The sequence below is a fragment of the Saccostrea cucullata genome, unplaced genomic scaffold (genome assembly GCF_032062105.1).
Source record: "Saccostrea cucullata isolate Sc308-1 unplaced genomic scaffold, CSIRO_AGI_Scuc_v1 ctg112, whole genome shotgun sequence".
Lineage (NCBI taxonomy): Eukaryota > Metazoa > Mollusca > Bivalvia > Ostreida > Ostreidae > Saccostrea > Saccostrea cuccullata.
In genome coordinates, this window is record NW_026939726.1 from 533,721 (window position 1) to 557,071 (window position 23,351).

A 23,351-nucleotide genomic window follows, 5' to 3' on the forward strand; every position below is an offset into this window, starting at 1 on the left:
AGATCATACTAACACAGTGGGCACATATTCCCCTGTGAACGACAACACACTTAATTGGCCGACCCTGAGCCATGGCACAACTCTAAATCAAACCGTGGAATTTACTGTAACCAAAATAAAATCTTAATAAAAATTTGACTGTACACAAATTTCTCACTTAAAAATTACTGGGAAGACCAGTGGCAGGCAATATCATGTGGGCACATATTCCCCTGGGAACAGTGGTATATATATTATACGTAACTATTAGCATGCTATCTAAAATTTGAATGCACTAAAGTTAAAATCTAAAGCATCATCCTAAAACATAAAATTTGCAATAAATTCATAGAATATACAGTTATAATAATATGCTAAAACATAATAAAATTTTCTAAAAAATATAATATCATATGCAACACTGAAAAATAAATATCTTAAAATAAAAGTGTATATATGGATGTTTTTGTAAGAATGTTATTTTAATATATGTTAAACAAGAAAAGGACCTGTTTATTAGAATCCAGCATCTACATGTATACAGTGGTAAATTTCTGTCAGTCAACAAACAAATTAACAGATGCTTAGGTGAGATAACTTGTGTTTAGACAGATCTTACAGCACTTCTGAGCTAGTAAAACAAATATCAATACTGGATATCTCCATTCCAGTACAGGGTGTCAACAAAACTGGTTACAAGAATATAAATATAAATCAACTTTCAAATATTTTATCTTAATTTCTGTTAAATTTATACATACAAAACAAAACTATTTCTATAGTTTTAAAAATATAACTTGAAAATATGGAGTTGTATGGTGTATGAATGTCAAAATCAAAAGATTCTTATTTCTGACAAATGTAGTTCCATTAATCAAATTTTGTACAGCCCTGTAGCAGGCAAGTGTAACATGACCTGGGCAGTGAATATATGTGTGCTGCTTTTATCTTTGAGGTACACAGATAAGATGGTAGTTTACCATTTCCTCTGCAACCTACATGATGTCTGTTTGTCTGAAGAGGAAATAAAAACCACTGATGGTTTTACAGTCCATCTGTAAAAACGATTCTGTGTGTTTCATCAAAAGATGCATGCAATGCAATAACTGTAATTGACATTTTTTTGGTAGAACCATAAACTTTAAAGTTTAATTGGAAATGGGTTTTTTTAATCACAACTTCAGTGTTATGCTTGACTCCAAATGATTTTTTGGTTCATGATAAACAACAATCTTTATAACCTAAATATTTCTCTTGCAATGAATTATCAGAAGTTGCCAATGTTTGAATCTTTTGTCTCAATTTCAGTGATCTATAATTTTTCCAGTGACCATATAGATATTTTGTTACAACCTTTGATTTGACATACAGGATTCATTCTTTCTACATTTATATGCAAATATTAATATATATATCTATAAATATTTATATGGATGCACATATTAATCTGACATATATATTTTTTTTCTTCAAAGGTTCTTTACTTTTCAAAATAACTAAAAATTAGTATGTAATCACCAATATCATTATTTTCTGGGCTCAAATAACTGCTCATTGCATTGTAAAACATTTTTAAAAATCATAAATGTCATAGAGTATAGTGGCTATATATATATATATATATTTTTTTTTTTTTTTTCTTTGAAGACTTTGTCAGACTTTACACGTAATAAGCATCTCTATCAGACAGCTTCTGATAATTCTATTTTACTTAATGAAAAGGGTGGTTCATACAGGTACCATCTAGAAAGAATTCTTTTATCTCCATAATGCACATATGATACATACAAGAGCTGTCTTTTCTTTTTCACAGATGTCTTCCACTACTAAGTGAGTTTACTCTGACAAACATGCATTAACATAATTAAATCCTCTGAGAAAATTAGATATGCTGTCCCTAGATATGTTTATGGTACACAGATACTTACATAAATTAACAGTAAATCAGATACTATACAATTATTGCTGTTTTTTGACTGAAAAATCTGACGTTTTCCAGGCTTTTTTAACGATTTTGATATTTTACATGCCTGGATAACGTGAGAACCGGTGCCATTATGAAAGCTGGTAATTTCACCGTCTCCTACCGGAGTTGATTTTCGATACTTGCGAACCGAGCTAAATGCCGAAATCAGAATTTATCAATAGCACAATGCCTCTAGTACTCACCAATATCGATGAAAAGAAAATATTACTCCACATTTCGTTACAGGACTTGCAAGATTTAAAATACACGAAATGAAGATGAGTCTTGACAGTCTGATAAAATTGTTTTCAACAGATTGTAAATTCTAAAAATGAACCATAAAAACAATATCAGTAAGAACTAAACGTATTGTACTATTGATAATTTGTTACTTTGAAATTTAATTCGATTCACAAGTATCTAAAATCCACTTGGGAATGCCGCCTCCGGTTGGAGGCCGCGATTTCCCAATTTTCCTTATTGCTAAATCATCGTTTTGACCTCAAAAAACACCAATAACTGTTTTATTATATGATTAAATGATAGCAAACTCCTACAAGACTGTTTTTGCTTTAATTTAAAGTTTTAACGAGAAATTTCAACAAAACGCATTGTTAAAGGAAATATGGAACAGGAATAATTCCTTGTATTGACCTGCAATAATTCCTTGTATTGACCTGGAAGGTAACATGATTCATAATATTGACCTGCAATAATTCCTTGTATCAATTGACCTGGAAGGTCATGTGCAGGTCAATATAACGAAGTATTTTTCTAACATTGTTGGATCTCAGCCAATCAGTGATATTTTATACAATACAAGTCAACATATTATAACATTGCGGTGTCAGCAGGATTCTTGATCATTCTCACAATAACTCTGCTTTGTGAAGTAAGTTCATTCAAGAATATGATTTTGAATCATGCTATCACTGTATTCAGGGGTGTTCTCTATATAATACTACATGTACATGTATTGTCAACACTCTTGGCCCCGACTACTGATTTTAGAGCTAAAATCAATGCTATATTTGCCCATGGTGCTAGTTAATGTGAAACAAAAGAAGTCATATTTTTCAAATAATTTGTTGCCAACATCAGTTTGGAGAATATATATTGCACATTGCTAGCAACAGTCAGTTCAGTGACAATAACAGGAAGGGATACACTTATAAGTTTAGTGAAGCTCCAAAAGCAGCCAAACTGATTTTTAATAAATCAAATGTAACTGAAGAGAGGAAATGCAGTGGATAAATCTGGACTTGAACCCCGGGCCCCCTGAATCTCCAGTCAGTTGCTCTACTGACTGAGCAGTCTGGCTGCCTATGATCGAATCCAATTTTGCTCTGACCGCTACATTTCTCCTATCTTAAAGGTCTTTGGACCCCCAGTGACACCAATCCAAGCTCATCGCTGACAGATCTCTCACCTGTCAATTCCAGGGCATGGCATCACACCAAATGTAATGGGAAGCAGGAAAATGAAGCGGACCGCATTGGGATTTAAACCAGGGCCTCCTGAATTTCAAGTCAAGTGTTCTACCGACTGAGAGCTACATGTATCTGGCCACTAGTGATCGAACCTGGCTGACTGCCACAGGTCACATTAAAATGATTACCGGTACTGTTTATTTCAAATTCACTAAATTTTACACCTTTCTGTCATACATTTAGATGTATTAATATCAGTTCTTGGGTTAGTAACTGGTAACCTCATCTAAGTAACAATTTCTATAGCTCCTGGACTTGTACATGCTAAAACCATTTTTTGTAGTACGTCTCACACTCCTGAGTATCCCCCAAAATATTTCTTTGGCTGTAATGTATTACCATGACTGCAATTCCTTTTGACTCAAAAAATGAAGTTAATGCTAAATTTCTCAAGTTTGAGAGGTTGTAAAATGTAAACCCATCACACACCCATAAAAATAAAACACGATGCATATATCGATATTTGTTATGCATCAGACTAAAAAATGAATGAAATCTCGTTGAAAATTAGACATCACACGCTTGCTGCAATATTTCTTTATCTGCTGATAAGCAAAATTTGGATTGTGTTTAAAACAATATATGTAATCAAAATTGGTGGAAAAATTCATGTCAGCTGTATTTTTGCTTTTAAATCATTGCAACTGTCCAAATTTGGCAATACATGTATTTGTCAAAATTAAATATAGAGTAGAACCCCTTCTCAAAGAGATAATCCCTATAAAACAACAAGAATTTTAGATGAATGAGATTTGCATAGATCAGGCAATCATTTATAGTTGTAACTTGTACTTGGTCTTGGTAAGTTTGTTAACTGTTATTTGTTCTGAACAAAACATTTGTATTCGAGCCTCTCATTGGTTAATTTCCACATTAGACTGATTAGTTACATGCACTCATTAAGATTGTTACTAATTGTCCACAGAAATATGGCAAGTTGTTCAAATCAGTCAGACATGGGAAGTCTCAGTTTTCCTTACCTTTTATAGATTGAACAATCTGCCATCTTTGTTAGGACAGTCGGTCACAAACGTTACAAGTAATAATGTTATGGTTCATTATGTCAGATGAAAATCAATTATCAAGCAAAGTCTTTTCAAGATATTAGCAATTTAATTGTAAAGAAAACGAAAATGAGGATTTGAAGAAAAAAGCGAAAATTATCATGCTTTTAATCCTCATCGCCTTGCATGTACTACAGGACATCCATACCTAACAGATTTGTAAACCAATAGTCAATACATCGTCCGAGGAAATTCGAAACATTTTCATTCATGCAAATTTTACTACGAGATCGACTGCCACTGCCACAGTGACCTGCTTTGGCCAGGATTTCTCCTTAATCTTAAGATAGATATCTTAAACTACATTTTTATTTGGTACTGATCTAATATGGCGAATCTAGATATACACGAACGTGATGAAGTATGATTCAGCGACAGATATTCATGGCCTCACCCGCCATCCCTTCACACAAAGAAATTGACAATAAAACCCCTGCTTTACATATCAGTAAACATTCGAGATACTTACCTATATATTCTCTTTCTTGTTATGTACTGGAAGATCATATAATCATTATTATTAAGTCTTTCTTAGTGTAAAATTTTATAGGAATCGCATCAGAAATAGCTCAGACAGTTGCCATTTTTATGCATCGCAGAGATATGCTATTAATAACTGACCAATGAAAATGCCCAGGACAAAGATAGAGTCGCGACTCCTTTCCAAAAATACTAAACAATTTGTCGCTTTCAAAAATTCCTTTTATTTTCAAAAGACTATTGCTCAATTCATATGTATTCATAATATTGAAAAAATATAACCATTTTATCCACATGGAAATCATAAATCCTAAATATGGCAAAAAAGGAATATGATGTAAACATGGTATATTAATTTAGCCCAATTTCATGAATACTGTACACATTTTTATGCAGCATGGATTATTTAAAAAAAACTTTTATTTCTATGTTTTCGAATCGACGGCGAGGGGACATAGGAATGGAAGAAGGAGTAACAAAATGTAATAAAAGATGTCATACTGTTTAACCCCCCCCCCCTTTCCGACATATGGTTTTATATGTCTCTGCACCACAACCATCATTTTCTCTAAATAGAGAGGATCAATGAGTTTGGTTAAGATATTTTTCTTCTCCTTCAAATATGCTGCTTTTTCATTAAAGAGAGTTATTAGCGTGTGTACGTGGGGGAGGGGGTGTAGAGTATCTTTAAAAAAATTTTTTTTTTTTTATTTACTATATAGTCGACTGTCCTGCAACTATGCAACAAAGAAACTGACATTTGGACGGTCCATTTTAATCTGATGGCGATGGTTTTCGAGATAAAGGAGAAACGTTTATAAAACGAGGATCGAGTGAATTTATAAAATCGAAAAGAAAAACCCGCCTCCTTTTCCAGGTTTTGTTTTGAACTGTGTTATTTAAAAATATCTTTTCAATCCATAAATTAGACCATTATAAAACCAAGTAAATGTCTTCTTAGTTTTCTTTTTTGATACAGCTAAGTGTGTTATATATATGATTCGATTTCTTTTCTTGGAAAAGTTTAAAATTACAAATTACTTAGATAATATTCAAAATACTGTAGTATTGACTTTTCAATTATATGAATAGTACTGGAATAAAGAGGGTATACATATATTATATGTTTATGCCTAATGGGCCCTGATTGGTAATAAATTCTATTCTATTCTATTCTATTCTATTCTATTATAAACACGTTTGAAATGGAAATACATATACATAAAATTTATAGCCTTTGATCCCCCTGAGAATGTGGATAAGGGGGCCGCTGGTGTATAAAACGATGCGGCTGACTCTTTTCTTATCCTGAGTTTCATCGACCACCACTAACCTTGAAAGTGAAAAGCCTTGACAGCCCCCCCCCCCCCCCCCCAAAAAAAAAGATTAGTTTTGAAAAATTTAGGCTTTAGTGCACTGTGCACTTCTCTGAACTTCCAAAATATGACGTCATAATGGAAAATGACGTCTTCACTGCCATATTTCAAACTCATGTTAGTAAGGGCTACTGCAACAAAGTTCACGGATCTTTTAATTATAAATATTTTTTTATTTGTTTTAATGGGCGAAAATTTTAAAAATATATCGCTTACGTACCCTTGATTGAAATTCATCGTGATCAAAATGCTTTGCGAAAATATACTTTTAAATCTACTCTGTTCTTTACCCGTGGAGCCACTGGAGCTAGGTACAGAACCTATTTTATAAAAGAGTCTGGCGCAGGAGATCTTTTGTAGAAATCTTGTTCTCTGGAGAAAATGTGTATATGGCCTTGTTTACAAACTACGATATTGTGTGGAAAATACCCTCAAAGTCCAAGTCGGTAAGTTGAACTTCTCACAAAATATTTGGCTGTGCCCAAGTTATACTGATTTTCGTGTACATAGGCATAGAGTGAGGTTTTTTATATATTGACAGAATGTTAATAGTAAAACAGATGTATTGTGTTCCCTATAAATAACCATTATATGATATCACAAAAAATTATGTCTATATCTAGCCGAGGGACCCCTTTGTTGAAATTGCCAATACTTATATAAGTACAATAATAAATTAAAAAAACAAAACAAAAAAGTTTTGAGCAAAAAGAAAGAGGGACGTGTTTTCCTCTTGTTGAAGCGAATTTTACACGAGTCATTTGTAGATCAAATTGTTTGTGGGGGGAAATATTTAATTAATTTTGATCCATATAAATGTGTTTATTGTGCTAGTTCATATATTTATTTTAGACAACATTATGATTACAACCGATAAAATGCATGGAAGAAATGCTGGATTTAGAATGGTCGTTCCTACATGTGCATTCAATCACGTGACGTCACCAAGAAAGACTATACTATGACGTCGCTAAGGAATAATGCTTTGACGTCACAATTGGCACTCTTATCAGCTGATAACAGTGGTGAGTATTTCTTTTTGCATATATTTCCTTTAAATCTTCATATACAATGTATTTGAATATGATGTAATTGATTTTTATTACATTTAGAGAATATAATGAAGTTCTGTGATTATTTACAAAGGGACTTGAATAAAATAAGAAATTAAATATAAATGCAGTGCCTTGAGATGAAGAATTCTGTATATACGTAGCACGCTTGTTTTGAATAGCTAGTGTCACCTACCAGAAAAAGGGAAAGGGATGGGTTGGTGGTGGTGGTAGGGGGAGGGGGGTGGGGGGTTGGCAATTGTGCTATTCGAACGGTCGAACCACAGCCAATTTATTTAGATTAACATAATATATATTGTATATTCCCCTCATTTTTAAATGCCTGAGGACTAGCTAGTCACTTTATTTTTCCCTAATACTTAATGCTTTAATTAATGCATTAAATATTTTTGTCTACAGTTAAAATCTTTCCCTTGTTCCCATTTGAACTTTCGAAATTTGCATTGCTGATATATTTTAAAGACTCTGAATTTGTACTTCCCGGATGTTTTGCGATTTGATATTCATTATAATTTTTTTTGCGATTACCTTGCAGATTGTTACTGAAGGAGAATTTCTTTGGAAATCCCCACAGTTGTAAACCCAAAACAACAGGTCCATTAGTAAGGATTTATAATTTCTAGTATATGCTTGATATTTTTTGAGTTTAGAACTACAAAGCAGTTCAAAACTGTTGTTGTAATTTCTTTCTTTTTATGCCTTGGATCGGAAGATCCCAGTGGTTGGATCGGAAGATCCCAGTGGTATATTGTTTTTGTCCTGTCTGTCTGTTTGTTTTTCCTCTGTCTGTTGTCAACATTAACCTAGCCCATAACTATAGACCCTTTTCCTGTGACATATTTTGTCTAGGAGTTATTCCCCTTAGCCGCCATTTTGTAGGGCAAAGAAGCGAATTTACTCTTTGAACAAGCAACCAATTTTAAACATGCATGCAAGAAATGTATGGGGGAAAATATTCGCAATCTTATAATCATGAATTAATAGATGCTTTAACAAACGTACATTCATAAGAAAAATAGCATTATCTTTTCCTCAGTAACCAGTATAACAAATTGAACTTGGTTGAATAATGAAAGGATCTGGGAATGTTGCCCTACAATATGGCGGCTAAGGGAAATAACTCCTAGACAAAATATACGTCATAGGAAAAGGGTCTATTGAGTGGATGGGGCTATGGGCTTTCATCTTTCATTTAGTACCACCAAATATGACCTTGGAGTTTGACCTACTTTTACAAAAAATAACACACTTTAACCTTGGTCATAACTTTTGACCAGTTCGAGCTAGGGCTTTTATACTTCAAATGTGAATTTATTCTGACAAGACCTTTCACTTGGTATAAATATTTTTGACTTTTTGACCTTGACCTAAGAGTTTGAACCACTTTTAGAAACTTTAACTCGGCTAGAACTAGGGTTTTCATATTTCACAGGTTAATTCCTTGTAACAAGACCTTCCTTTGGGTACCAACACTTTGACCTTGACCTGTGGAAATTTACATGCATTTGAGAGAATTCAGCCCTCTCCATAAGCTGCCATACCGGGCATCAGTGTTTCACAAACATATCATGTTTTTTTCTAACTTTTGAAAAATTTCATGAACTTCAAGGCTACAATATAAATTGATCTTTATTATGCAATTAAGCTTCTTCAGATATTGTCAATAATAAAGAAGACATGATCGTATTTTATATAATACCGGTAAGTGGTAAAAATTGAAGTTTTAATAAAAAAGACTCAGTTATGTTCAGTACCCCTACGCATGTATGCTCATTCAAGATTGGTTATAAATATTAAGGTGGTATCACAATAGCGGGGACCGGGGGGGGGGGGGGGGGGTCAAAAATTCACTGGAAGATAAAAAGACAGTTTTCTAAAACATTTTGAAGACACAGGGTCAAAATGACTCAATTGAGCCTATGTGGTCTTTCACCGTCTTTATGTCATTTGTTGGTCTTCTGATGGTTAAACACACCTGAGAGTTGACTAGACCCCCCCCCCCCCCGGGGGATTGTTTTAGGTTAAAAGACATGAACACCAGTTTGAATCCCACTGAAATTTCTGTCCATTTCTTTTTTAGGATATCTTGGATATAATGGATCTCGGTAACAAGAATATCCCATGCCTGGGCATGATTGAGGTAATCCTTTACATGTATCTATAAGTTTTTGATTTGAAATAAATTCACACAGACCAACTAATGTATTTATCAACATACGAATGCTTTCAAAGGCAGGGTAACAGTTTTTCGTGTTTTCTTGCACAAACGGTAGATTAAAATCTCAAAACTATTAAGTCAAATATCATTAATGGTAAATTTTTTTTAATTTGAATATTTAAGGTAGAAATTTAAAAAAAAAATCTGAAATTCTTAGAATTTTGAAAATTAAGAGTTTTGAACTAAAGTATTAAATTTCAATGTACCAAATCAGTTTGATTTTTTCAAATTTAGAAATTTTGAACAGATATATTTAAAGGAGATGGGTGAATTTAGCGTGCAGAAAGCCCAATAGCTTCAGATTATATATAAAAATCATATTCAAATTGTGAATCTAGTATTTAGAGTAAAGTTCCCATAATTGATTTTTATGAAATCATGATATAAAACAAAAAGTTTTGAGGAAAAATTTTGTTAAAATTTATCGTTATGTGTTGCATTCTCTATTGAGACTAGCACGATAATCACTACGCTACACAAGTCCTGATGAGGTTTGGCATTTAAATCATGTTTGTGATATGAACCATTGAATTAAGGGACTTCAAGTATTTCTTGAAAAGATACGAAAGTTATGTCATAAAATTATATTTTTAAGGTATAGTGGGTCATTGCTCCCTAATTTTGGAAAATATGTATGTTTTTATGCAATCTTTGAGGATTAACTTTCAAAAAAAATGGAAAGAAGACCCACTCATATCGAAAAATAGTGTTATAGTATATATAATATTTCATAGGCAAATAATTTCAATCTTGGTGAGTTTTTTGCAAGTTGTAAAGGTTTTCCATAAAGTATACTTTAATGTTTGATGAAATATTGAGGAAAATTTTGATAAAATTGAGATTTTATTTTTCACCTTCATGTTTGTCGAACTATGGGCTTATCTCTCGTCATGTTCACCCATCTCCTTCTAAAAATCGAAATCATTTCAGAAATTTGAATCGTTATGTATGGCACATGCACCAAATTCACAAAAATGAGCTAAACATTGTTTCACAGTCGATAAACTAGGTTTATCGGTTGTAAACTATAGTTTACGGACTGTAAACTATAGTTAACAACGTTTATCTATATTTTACATGTTTAATGCATAGTTAACGCGATAATCTATGTTTCACAACCGTTTTGAAAACAATCATTTGCGATTGCAAAACAGATTATCTGATAAATACATTCACGATTTGTAAACCATAGTTTACAAAAACTATAGTTAACGATCTAAATATAGTTTCACGATTTGTGAAACTATGATTAACATCTCTTAACTATAGTTTACGATCGTTAACTAAAGTTTACAAACGTGAATCTATGTTTATCAACAAAATCTATTGTTAAAGCTTATTACAGACAGATAAACTTAGATTATCATTCGTAAACTATAGTTAACAACCGTTAAATATAGTTTTACAGATGAAAACTATACTCGTTAACTATAGTTTACGGTTTGTAAACCGATAAACCTAGTTTATCAATTGTGAAACTAGGTTTAGCTAATTTTTGTGAATTGGGTGTGTCAATACTTACTGAAGATAGACAGAAATCGCATGTTGTTTTGATGCCCTGTATTCTGGAGTATATATAGTTTTTTGCTCTGTCCGGTCGTCTGTCTGTTTGTCCGCAAAAACTTTAACCTTGCTCATAACTTTAAGGTGAGTGGATTTATGGTTTTTATATTTTACAGGTATACTTATATTAAAAACCTGGAGTTTGACCTACCTTTACCCCAAAAATTCCACACTCTTACCTTGGCCATAAGTTGGCCAAGGTAACAACAAGGTAATAACTTTTTAAAAAGCTGAGGCTATAGGGCTTTCATACTTTAAATGTGTATTCACTGTGATAAGACCTCTCAGTGGGTATAAATATTTTTACCTCTTGACCTTGATCTCAGAGTTTGACCCACTTTTTAAAAACTTTAACCTTGACGACAACTTTTGAACAGTTAGAACTAGAGCTTTCATATTTCTCAGGTATATTCATTGTAATAAGACCTTCCTTTAGGTACAAACACTTTTTATCTTTTGACTTATTTGACCTTTGGAGTTCGACATGCATTTGAGAAAATTCAACCCCGCCATAAGCTGCCATACGGGGGCATACTGGGACATCAGTGTTTCACAAACACATCTTGCTCTTTTTCAACGATTGTTCAAGGAATGTTTAAAATGATGTTTATGGAAATCTTAATATGGAAGGGTTGAATATGACTATTCTGAATAATCGATTGACAAAATAGTGGCATAATTTTTTAGGTTTGCGGCGTTTGCATTTATGAAGCTTTGCATATAATTTATACACCTTTTTATGCATTAAAATAATATGCGTAAAGAAATGTGTAATAGGGTTCTTGGAATGACAACATCGTTTCTGGTTTGGATGATTTTATTAATAGTACAAGTATAAGTAGACCCTGTAATAACAATAACAATTATTAGACAAGATAAAAATATACATTCAACTGCAATACAGTATTTGTTATCATTATAATAAATTCATACTTTATAGTTCATATTCTTTTGTATTAAATCTATATAAAAATAATTACCACTTCTTTATCACAGATCAATTCATCATAAAAATAATTCCTTTAACAATTTAGCAATTTAAAATAAAAGAAAATCATAATAATTTATCATAATCATTATCTGATTTTAAATAATTCAGAATCAAATAATCTTACTGAACATTTACAGAAATACAGTTTCATGCATTGGACTGAATACAAATGAAATTCAATTCAACACAAAATATAAACATGCAAGACAAATACTCAAAATAAAGTTCTGTCAACACATACATATAATAGAACAACACAAACATAAAACACATAAATTACCTTCAATATGGTCAAAAGGTCTGGATGTTTTTTACATACTGTACTAGTAGCTAATACATGTAGCTGTTTTCAGTCCTATAAAGAATGCATAAAAATGAGTAATCTCCCTTAGCTGATATAAAAATCTTTAATAATGATAACTGATTAATGAAAAAACCTATGCTTTAATTAGAAAGGATTATTTAAATTATATGAAATAAAAGCTAAAATTCCTAATTTTTACGATAAATAATATTACAATTACACAAATTATTTATAAAACTAATTTTAAATTACACTTATTTATTCAATATTCCACATATATAGAATTTTCAATGAAATTAGAGTGAAATGTCAGGTAAAATAATCTCATTTAGAAACTTTAAATTTTAACACCTTTTTCACTCACTGTCATACAAAATCAAAATCACAATCATACAAAATGATATAACAACAGACCTGAGATCCTTGAAATACACCCTTGATGAAAATGTAGATGAAGTGAACATACAACTGAACACCCAAAATAGTAAACTCAGGGAATCACCAAAAAATACACACTGTCCTCTTGGACACAAAGACTGGTATGTTCTACCCAAAAATATCTACCCACAAAGAGATTTCCCTCCAAAATCTTGACCAATGAAAATTGTTACTAGGTCACTGACCTCTCAAAGTTTATAGCTAAAGTAAGTGAAAACTTATATCTAACAATTCTTAATTAATTTCTAAATTTTACAAGTATAATATATAAATAGATAATTAACTGCTGAAATATAAATAAGTTAATTAAATAAATTCCTGGAAATAATAATATCAAAATTATTTAATAGACAATAATAATAATATGCATATATATAAAAAAAATTAAATATTTACACTTTACCACAAATGTATAATATTCCACTTTTGGTATCAAAATAGAAATAAAGTATCTATTTGTTAGAAAATGACAAAGTGCATGTATATGCTGTTTCAGTTCAAAATTACTATACTTGTTTGCTGTGCTAGGTTTTACAAATATGCGTTCCCATTAAAATAATTCCTTATATATATATATATATATATATATATATATATATATATATATATATATATATATATATATATATATATATATATATATATATATATATATATATATATAAATTCAGGAATATTTGGAATTCAGTTGAAATCGATTTGAATATTTTTCATTCACACATGTAACTCTTTTCAGTTTGTACAAAATATATTTAGGGTCTCATTTACCAGAGAACTTATTAGAAAACAGAGACATGTTTTTAACTTTTTATTGATATTTTTTTCTCGGGAATATTATTCTAAGATTTTTTATATAAAAAAAATATCTGACCGGCAAAAAAAAAATCATAAACCTTAATTGGAGTAATTTGTTAAATCCATCTGAAATCATACTTTACCCTTTTACATTTCAAAATGTGCCTCTTTTATATATACATGTATATTCCTTTGATATACTTTGCACTCCAGGAGGAAGAGGATGATATTGAACAGGAACCCACTGCCACTCACGTTTTACAAAGAAGGGAGCTGGTAGGTGTATACTTGTATATATCGGCAATATCGGCACACAGAGTTCCTATATGTACTATACACATAATTTATTGAATTTATTCCATAGCATTTAAGCTCAAGTGAGCTTTCTGATCAAATACACAAGACCCCCCCCCCCCCTCCCCCGATATTCAACCCCAGGACTTATTGGACATGTCAGATTATATATATTACACTTATTCATTATGTGTACAATACGAAAAAATCGTAAAACCCCAAAATAATCGCTCCACAAAAAATACCCCACTATACATGTACTTTATAAGAGAATCTCTCTCATAATGTATAGAGCGTTATTTTTTATGGGGCACGATTATTTTGGGGGTTTTACGATTTTTTTGTATTGTACACACGATGAATAAGTGTAATATATATATAATTTGTGAAAAAAAGTTCAATTAGCCCTATGGTTAAATATCGAGGTGGGGGGTCCTGTCCACAACTACCTGTGATCAAATTTTGTTTGACGTCTGCCTGTAAACTTTTCACATTTTCCACTTCTTCTCAAGAACATCTGGGTCAATTTCAACCAAACTTGCCTCAAAGCATCCTTGGGTAAAGGAGATTCAAGTTTGTTCAAATGAAGAGCCACGCCTTCTTCCACGGAGAGATAATAGTAAAAATTTGGTGTTATGTTTCAAAAATCTTCTCAAGAACCACTGTGGCAGGAAAGATGAAACTAATGTGGAAGCATTCTCAGATAGTGTAGATTCAAGTTTGTTCAAATCATGACCCCCGGGGGTAGGGCGAGGCCACAATGGACGATCAAAGTTGTGATCAGACGAATTGATACGAAAGTATACTCTGGTATTTGTAGATTCAATGTTATTCAAATCATGGCCCCTGGCGGTAGGGTGGGGAGAATGTTTTACATAAAAATCTTCTTCTTAACAACAAAGCTGTTTAGTCAATGACATATTGATATGGAAGCATCCTCAGGTAGTGTAGATTCAATTTTGATCTAATCACCCCTCAACCCCCCAGGAGGGTTAGAATTAGACCCACTTGTACCAAAATGTTCTAAACTTCATCCTTATAGCTTTTATTAATAGTTGTTGATAGGGCTTTGTCGATTTGATACTCCGCACGTGTATTCACTGTGACATGCACTTTTAAATAAAATAAAATATTTGACTTTCAAAGTACATTAAATTTTGCCATAACTTATGACATTTGAACCGTTACTATTAGGGTTTTCATATTTTACGGGTGTATTCCCTGTGACAAGACCTTTCTTTAGATATCAACAATTTTGTCCTTTTGACCCTGTACTTTAACGCACTTTGAAAAAAAAATCATTTGAAACTAATAAAATTCTAGCATTGGATTTTATAATACACACATGATTTTGTAATGAATATATCTCGAAAAACTTTTTTTTTAATTTACATGTAATTTAACCTCATTGAGAAGGAGAAGTTTTTGTCGTGTCCTCATTCCAACTGTGTTTTGTCTTATACATTGTACATAACTTTTGATTTAGTGGAGTAGACTTTCATATTTTACATGTATATTCCTTGTGAAAAGACCTTTCTTTGGGTACAACCAAATTTTTTTGACCTTACATATATTATGTATATCTTTCACACCAAAAACACTTTTGTGGGATTTAATTTTTGAATGGCAGATACTATGACTTTCATGTGTCACTCATGTATTTTTGTAACAAGACCTATTATTGGGTATCAACGCCTTTGACCTTGGAGGTTTATTTACTTGAAAAATAAACTTTAACCTTTCAATAAAATTAAAGTTTCACATATATAATTCGCAAGCAAACTGGAAAATTAAGTACAGTAAAGCATTTAAGAGAGAAAAATTTTCAATCCTTTGAAGGGTTAGGGAAAAATCTTGTTATTAATGTGACAAGACCTTTCATTTGATACCAAGAACTTTGACCCTTTGACCTTGAACTTGGAGTTATGAACAAGTTTTATTTTTATCATAACATTTGAATATATGCTAACTTTGAAAAAAAAATTTCAAAGTGCGTAATTTTTCAAAGTGCGTTGTAACAGACCACAAAGAATTAGACCCACTTGCACCAAAATGTTCTAAACTTCATCTCCATAGCTTTTATTAGTAGTAACTGTTGATGATAGGGCTAGGGCTTTCAAATTTCACAATTGTATTTCTTGTGAGAAGACCTTACTTTGGGTACCAACGTATTTGATTTGCATTTAAGAAAAGTTAATCTTCGATATGTTGACATACGGAGGCATCAGTGTTTCACAAACACATCTTGTTTTGACTTTTCTCTACTCCTAGACCACCAGTTCCACCATGATAATGATGCACCTTGTACATGCGCCTGTGGAAAGCAGTTACGAGAGATTTAGACCGGTTAGATCTTATTTTCTGTACAACTAGTAAATAAGCATACTATTGCTAGAGTAAAGTAATAAAAAAAGTTTACATTGAGGATAAAACTTATTTATAGATGCAAAATGACAGTAACATACATTTCGATATCTACATGTTCCTATGTGACTTGAATATCTATTGAAAATATTGTTTTATGTTTACACTAGTCGTCCATTGCTGGTATTATGCCTACTATTTCTGAGGAACTGGAAAAGGTAATCTCACTTGCGCATTAACAATTACATGAAACACTTTGTGATTTTTCTATATGTTTACCAAAAGATAGAATAGATGTTCCGTCAAAAGATTTTTTAATGTATTCGATGATTTGAGTATTCTTTTAAAAACCCGGGTATATCATACCCATAGACACTTGACGTTACACATTTTTCCTGTCTAAAACAAATCTGAGAATACCGACGTTTGGCACACCTCGGCCGCTTCGTTCCTCATATAATGGGTTGATGGTGGTGGCGGAATCGTCTGAGGTTTTCAGATTGTTTATACCCAGTTAATATATTTTTTTTGAATAAGAAAGATATCTAATGAGTTGATGAAGGTGACGGAATCATCCGAGGTTTGCCAATTGTTTTTTTTTTTATAAGAAAAATATGTAACACCAAGTGCCTGTGATCATACCTATTTACCAGAAGCCTCTGATGATATAACTCTTATAATCATGCTCTACTGAACTTATGTGGTTGTTTTATCCTTTAGACCTCACCCATTCCCTCCAAAACTGGCATATCTAGAGAGAGCATTGAGATGGAGGTAATGTATTTTTACGTTTTCAGTATAAAGTATTTATACACAAAGTTTTTGCGTATTTTGTGGGATTTTGTGTAAACCATGGGTATTCTCTGGTTTCTGAGTACATGTAGATTAAATATTAATGTATATTAATGTACATATTTAGGTGAAAGACCATATTTTCCTTTACTCATCACAATTGTACAACTTTAAATAGAAATGGGAAATTGTGTTCGAAACTATTAGGGACTACAATTTTTGCGGAATGTTGGCGTATGAAAATATGTCTTACATATTTAGGTGAAATACCATATTTTTCTTTACTCATCACAATTGTACAACTTTAAATAGAAATGGGAAATTGTGTTCGAAACTATCAGGGACTACAATTTTTGCGGAATGTTGGCGTATGAAAATAAGTATCTTCTTTTCTGCCTCTAAAATTATTATAGAACTACGAATTTTGTTATAAGTTTTACACAATCAAAGACTAGAGGATTATTTTCAAATGTTAGCTAAATTAATAAGAAGGAACTTAAGTTTTAAAATACATCAAATAAATATGAATTTCAAAAAAACTACAATTATTTTAGCTTTTAAAAGCTTCCAATCTAAGTACAGATAACGGGTATGAGCCAACAATCCATAGAAAGTGTTTTACTCTCTTGCTAAACGGTCAAAACTTTTTTTTTTTTTGTATCATTTTGTATGTCTATAAGACTTCTTTACAATATGTGAAAATAAGAAAAATTTAAAGATAGGGCTCATATAAAAATAACTTAAATATCCTAAAAATATAAGAAAAATTGAAGAAATTCGAATTACCCAAAATCCATTTTTGTTAAACTATTTGTGTCAATTTGGTAATATAGTCTTAAAGACCCTGTATGGTAAAATCTTTTTATGAAAAAAGAAGAACATTTTATCTTTTGAAATAGAAGACCCTATTTAATGATTGGATGTATTTATTTTTATTCTTAATGACCAGGGAAAAGGTAATGATTTTGACCTGACCTTGACTCTAATATAAAACGGCCAAAACAAATCTAACTCATACCATCACTTCATAATATTGTCTTCTTGATTCTGTGAAAATTTCATTAATTTTTAAATACAAGAAATACAGTTTTGTGTGGGAAGAATCCTACCTTAATGAATTTATATTTAGAATCTTTACAAGACATTCACTTTATATTTCATGTAGGCTAGGAGACTCTCTCTAACGGCAATTCAAAGTGCCTTTTCTGCCGCCGTGCTAGTGTCAGAGGGGGGCTGCCGTGCACGTAAGGTAAGAAAACGGGAACAAATTTCATAAATTTGGAGGTCAAGTCCTGATCACCCTTTGTCCATCCTTCTGTTCGTCTATTTGTCCGTAAACTTTTCACATTTTCAACTCCTTCACAAGAACGACTGGGTAAATTTTAACCAAACTTGGTACAAAGCATCTATGGGTAAAGCGGAGTTTAAATTTAAAAAAAAAAAGAAAAAAATCTTTTTCTCAAGAACCACTGTGCCAGAAAAGCTGAAACTTATGTGGAGGCATCCTTAGGTAGTGTATCGTCGGATACACACGGGTGATCTCGTCGGAGTAAAAGACGAGATTACGATGGGTATCCGACGATGGGGGTAGTGTAGATTCTAAATCATTCTTTACAATGAATTATATAGGTATTGGAAAAATCTTTAAAAAATTTATTCTCATGAACTGCTTGGCCAGCTGAAACTTATGTGGAAGCATTCTTGGTTAGTGAAAATTCTTAATTTTTTATATCAATACCCCAGGGGGTAGGGCGGAGCCACAAAAGGGAATCCAAATTTAATATGAATTATGTCGGAAAAATCTTTAAAAATCTTATTTTCAAGAACCGCTTGGCCAGAAAAGCTGAAACTTATGTGGAAGCATCCTGGGGTAAGTGTACATTCTAAATTTATTTTAATCATGACACTTGTGGGTAGAGTGGGCCACAATAGTGAATCAAAATTTTACATTGAAATATATATATGTATGTATAGGAATTTCTTTAAAAATCTTCTACTCACAACCACTCGGCCAGAAAAGCTGACACTTATTTGAAATCAATTTATAGGTAGTATAGATTATATAGATTCTTAATTATTCAAACTATAACCCCGATGGTAGGGCTTGGCCACAAAAGGGAATTCAAGTTTTACATTTCAGGTACTCCGATCCTCAGGTTCTGAAAATCAAGTGTTGACTAATTGAAAATGCTCACAAAAATGTCTCTGAATTTTCAAAGTAAAGTGTTTTTACCCATAATAATTCTTAAAACTTCATCTTTCCAGTTAATCATATTATATAGAGCAAATTAGTAAATATCAAATATATTTTCAGGAATTGCGAATAAAAACACCTTCTATGCATTTTCCAATTCAAATCTGATCAATTAACACATTTTAAGAATAAAAAATCATAGGTATCCAGGCTTTTGAAGAAAATCCACATTTTTTATACATATAATGTACTTTAATTTCTTTTATTTACTTCGATCATTATGCAAAACAAAGTGTAAAAAGATTTTCCTGTCATTGCAAAGCTCCATAAATCACTTCTAATTTCATATCATGTTAATAAACATTGGTATCTATGGTAAGATTAAAATGAACATCAATTTCATGATATATGTAATTTTAAAATGCTTTCAAGGGGTAAAAATTTCGACTTTTAATTAGACCTTTCTGAGAACTTCAAAGAACCTTGAAGCACGTTGAGAGGTATAAAATGAAAATTGTTGCATGAAAAGATTAAATTTTCAAGCTTCATTTTGAGAATTTTTGAATTAATTTATAAATTAAAGAGTTGTCCTTCCTGGCGGAGGTTCGGAGTCCCTTAAAAATATTTTTTAAAAATCTGTAAAAACTTCTACTCAAGGACCACTAGGCCTGGAAAGCTAAAACTTATGAGGAAGCATCCTGGGGTAGTGTAGATTTTAAATTGTTCAAATCATCCCCCCCCCTCCGATGGTAGGGCTGGGCCACAAAAGGGAATTCAAGTTTTCCATTTAAATATATAGAAAAAATCTTCTACTCAGCGACAACTAGGACAGATAAGCTGAAAGTAATGTGGAAGCATCCTCGGGTAGTGTAGATTTTAAATTGTTCAAATCATGACCCCAGATTAGGGTTGTCAGGGCCACAATTTGTATAACAAGGGGTGAAATCTGGTGAAAAACAGCACAATATCATTAAAATTAGATGTTAGACCCGTTCACATACCCCTTACACTAACAAGTAGCAGCATCCCACAAAGGGTCATGTCAGAGGTGAAATGGAACACTCTAAAATTATTCGCTTCAACAAATATACGATGATTTTGCAGGCGACGATTTGATTTGGTTGATAAAATTTGATCTCTGACGTGACCCTCTATGGGATGTTGTTAGATGTTAAGGGTAGCGAGTATGCTAGCGGATCTAACATCTTATATTAATTAGATTGAGCACAGCATGGCCAAAGTTACTCAGGTGAGCGTCGTGGCCAATGGGCCTCTTGTTAAAAGAAGAGATTTATATTTAAAAGAAACCCTTTTCAATGTGATAGGTTAAGAAAAAATGGATTTGAAATTTTAATCAATAAATTTAATTGAAATCTTAAAATGATATCGTAACTCCTTCAATGATATATGAGCTTTATTGTATTATAAAATCCCATTATAAAATCCCATTTCAGCCGAAGCGCAACTTTTTCAGAGGAATTGCATCCTGCTTCCGAGCATGCTTCGGGTGTTCTAGGGATTAATTTAAAGTTTATATATGTATAGTACTTTTTTCAAGAAAACAATTATATATTTTATAAAGTATCGACGAGGTCGAGATTAACTTATGCTATATCCCAGGCTCAGCGTCAGCGTCCCAGTTTAAAGTTTTAGGAACACGTCCATTCCCAAGTAAATATAAGACCGACCCAGCCAAACTTGCATGGATGATGCATCTAGGGATGGACACTACCAGACTTGCTTCCATTTAATGGATCTGACTTACATTTTCCATATGAGTGACCAGTTTAAGTATTTGGAGTCCAAACCCATTTAATTATAACCCCTACCCAGACCAAACTTGCATGGATGATGCATGTAGGGATGGGCACTACCAGACTTGCTTCAGATGCTGGATCTGACCTACATTTTCCAGATGAGTGACCATGTTAAAGTTTTGGAGCAGGTCCATTCCCAAATAACAGTTACAATAAGCCCTACCTTCACCAAACTTGCATAGATGATGCATCTAGGGATAGACACTGTAGATAAGCTAGGAAAACAGAAATGCTTTGTAACACAGACAAGCCAAGATTGAGGTTGAGGAATCTAGGTTTGCCAAACTTTGCAAAATTGGTGATGCCAGAATGGGAGTTATTTCAAATATGTTGGCTTGGGAACATTTTTTCTAGGAGATGGTGCTATTGTCACCTAGAGATACTGTTTGAAATGGCTTTTGGAGATACAGTGTATATTTAAATTTTTTTATAAATAGATATACTTTTATAATAATTTATTTCAATGAAATATTGTTATTATTTTGGTATTTATTGTTGTTGATGCATGGGTGAAAATTTTTAGTTCTATTTTTTGAATTGTAAAAAATGTCACTAGTTTGGTAAAACATTATGAAATTGAATTATTATTGTATTTTCATTATTTTTTTCAAAAATTGTTAATGAATGTAAATAAACCCATTGCAATATTACATGTATTTGTGTTTATTTATTAAGCTAAGTTTCATTAACCTGGACTCTGAAGTAAGGTGATGTATTTGTCAACCTTGTATTTTGCTAGATTAATGCTATTGAAATTGAAAATATTTTAATCTTTGCAAAATATTATTATTGTTTTTTTAAATTTGGTTTGTTTGGGTTTTTTGGGGGGGATTGTCAAGCCCCCCCCCCTTTCAAAAGGGATGCTACATCACTGATAGTAATGTTTCTGGAAAACACAGGAAGCCTCATCGTCGCAAACCACGGCCAAAATGTACGATCCTCTCCCATTCTGGAGAGAGCTGTATGCGGACTCCGGGCGGTGGCTTGAGACGTTGAGGTAGCCTAGGTTATGAAAACGCAGGTAGATTATTAAAAAAACCCAGAGTATATCACAGTGCACCGTGCACAGAACTTTAATCAGTAATGGAAAATGACGTCAAGTCTGGCGTGGGCGATGGATGAGCATAGGCGTAGTCACAGGGGGGCAGCGGGGGCACTAGCCCCCCCCCCCCCCACTTTCAGATCTGGGGGGGGGGGGCAAGAGTATGTCTGTGCCCCCCCCCCCACTTTTTAATGAAGAACAAAATCACAGCTATTTTGAAATAATATTTAACCTCATTTTATGGGATTTTTTTATGTTCAACAACTGAGTAAGCATTTCTCTTGAAGTAATAGTTGTATAATATAGTAATGTAATATAGTAATTAAATCGTCAAGACCTGCCCCCCCCCCCACTTTTTTCCCCAACATTACCTTTGTTCATTGAAGGGATAGTCCCCCCCCCCCTACTTTTTCACCATAGTATAGTGATATCGAAGAATTGTGGGGAAAAAATTAAAATTGAAAGTAACGTGCCTTTGAAAAAGTTGGCCACTAACCCCCCCCCCCCCCCCCCTTTCCACGAAATAGGATTTTCCAGTTTGGGGAAAATCGGTTTTTGTTTTTTTTTTGTTTTGCTTGTCAAAGAATTTCTGGAGTTGAGCCCCCCCCCCCCCACTTTTAAGTTTGTGACCACGCCTCTGATGAGGATTGATTTGACATTGTGAGGAAAACCACATCAAATTTGTCGGTAAGTTGAACTTCTTACGAAATATGTTGTACCCAAGTATTGAAGTAATACTGACTTTTTTCCCAAGCACATTTCGGGTACACAAGCATGCGATGTTTTATTTAAATAGGCCTGATAAAATTATATGAAACATTTCAGAAAAATATGAATATTAAACAGTTACGTGATCAACAGTCATGTGATATCCCAAAGGCCTTTGTTTTTAAAACAAATTATATAAATTATAAAAGTTTAAAACCAAAAATATGGAACGCCATCACTGCCTTATAACATACAACTATGCATTTATTATGTCAATTTATAATTACGTGATGTGAACATATCTTTACGTTATGTCCATTTTTTATGAGATGATGTAAATATATCTTAACATCATGTCAATGCTGCATTACATGAAGTAAATACATCCTTTCATTATGTCAGC

At 32.5% G+C, this 23,351-nt stretch overlaps 1 protein-coding gene across 1 annotated transcript; it reads left to right on the forward strand.

Annotated features, from left to right (window-relative positions):
- The first annotated feature begins 7,218 nt into the window (after positions 1-7,218).
- Positions 7,219-21,057, forward strand: LOC134253785 (uncharacterized). Its single transcript, XM_062736373.1, has 9 exons — positions 7,219-7,380; positions 7,964-8,030; positions 9,509-9,568; positions 13,951-14,013; positions 16,303-16,377; positions 16,566-16,613; positions 17,116-17,169; positions 18,353-18,436; positions 20,836-21,057. The coding sequence occupies exons 3-9, from the start codon at positions 9,524-9,526 to the stop codon at positions 20,902-20,904; spliced, it is 438 nt and encodes a 145-aa protein (XP_062592357.1). The 5' UTR covers positions 7,219-7,380; positions 7,964-8,030; positions 9,509-9,523; the 3' UTR covers positions 20,905-21,057.
- Positions 21,058-23,351: the final 2,294 nt, after the last annotated feature.

Bases quoted from the DNA above. Each gene is read 5' to 3' on its own strand.
- LOC134253785 (XM_062736373.1), top strand. From the start codon at position 9,524: ATGGATCTCGGTAACAAGAATATCCCATGCCTGGGCATGATTGAG. The intron at 14,014-16,302 runs GTAGGTGTATAC...CTCTACTCCTAG, and splicing joins TTTTACAAAGAAGGGAGCTG to ACCACCAGTTCCACCATGAT. The intron at 16,378-16,565 runs GTTAGATCTTAT...TGTTTACACTAG, and splicing joins GTTACGAGAGATTTAGACCG to TCGTCCATTGCTGGTATTAT.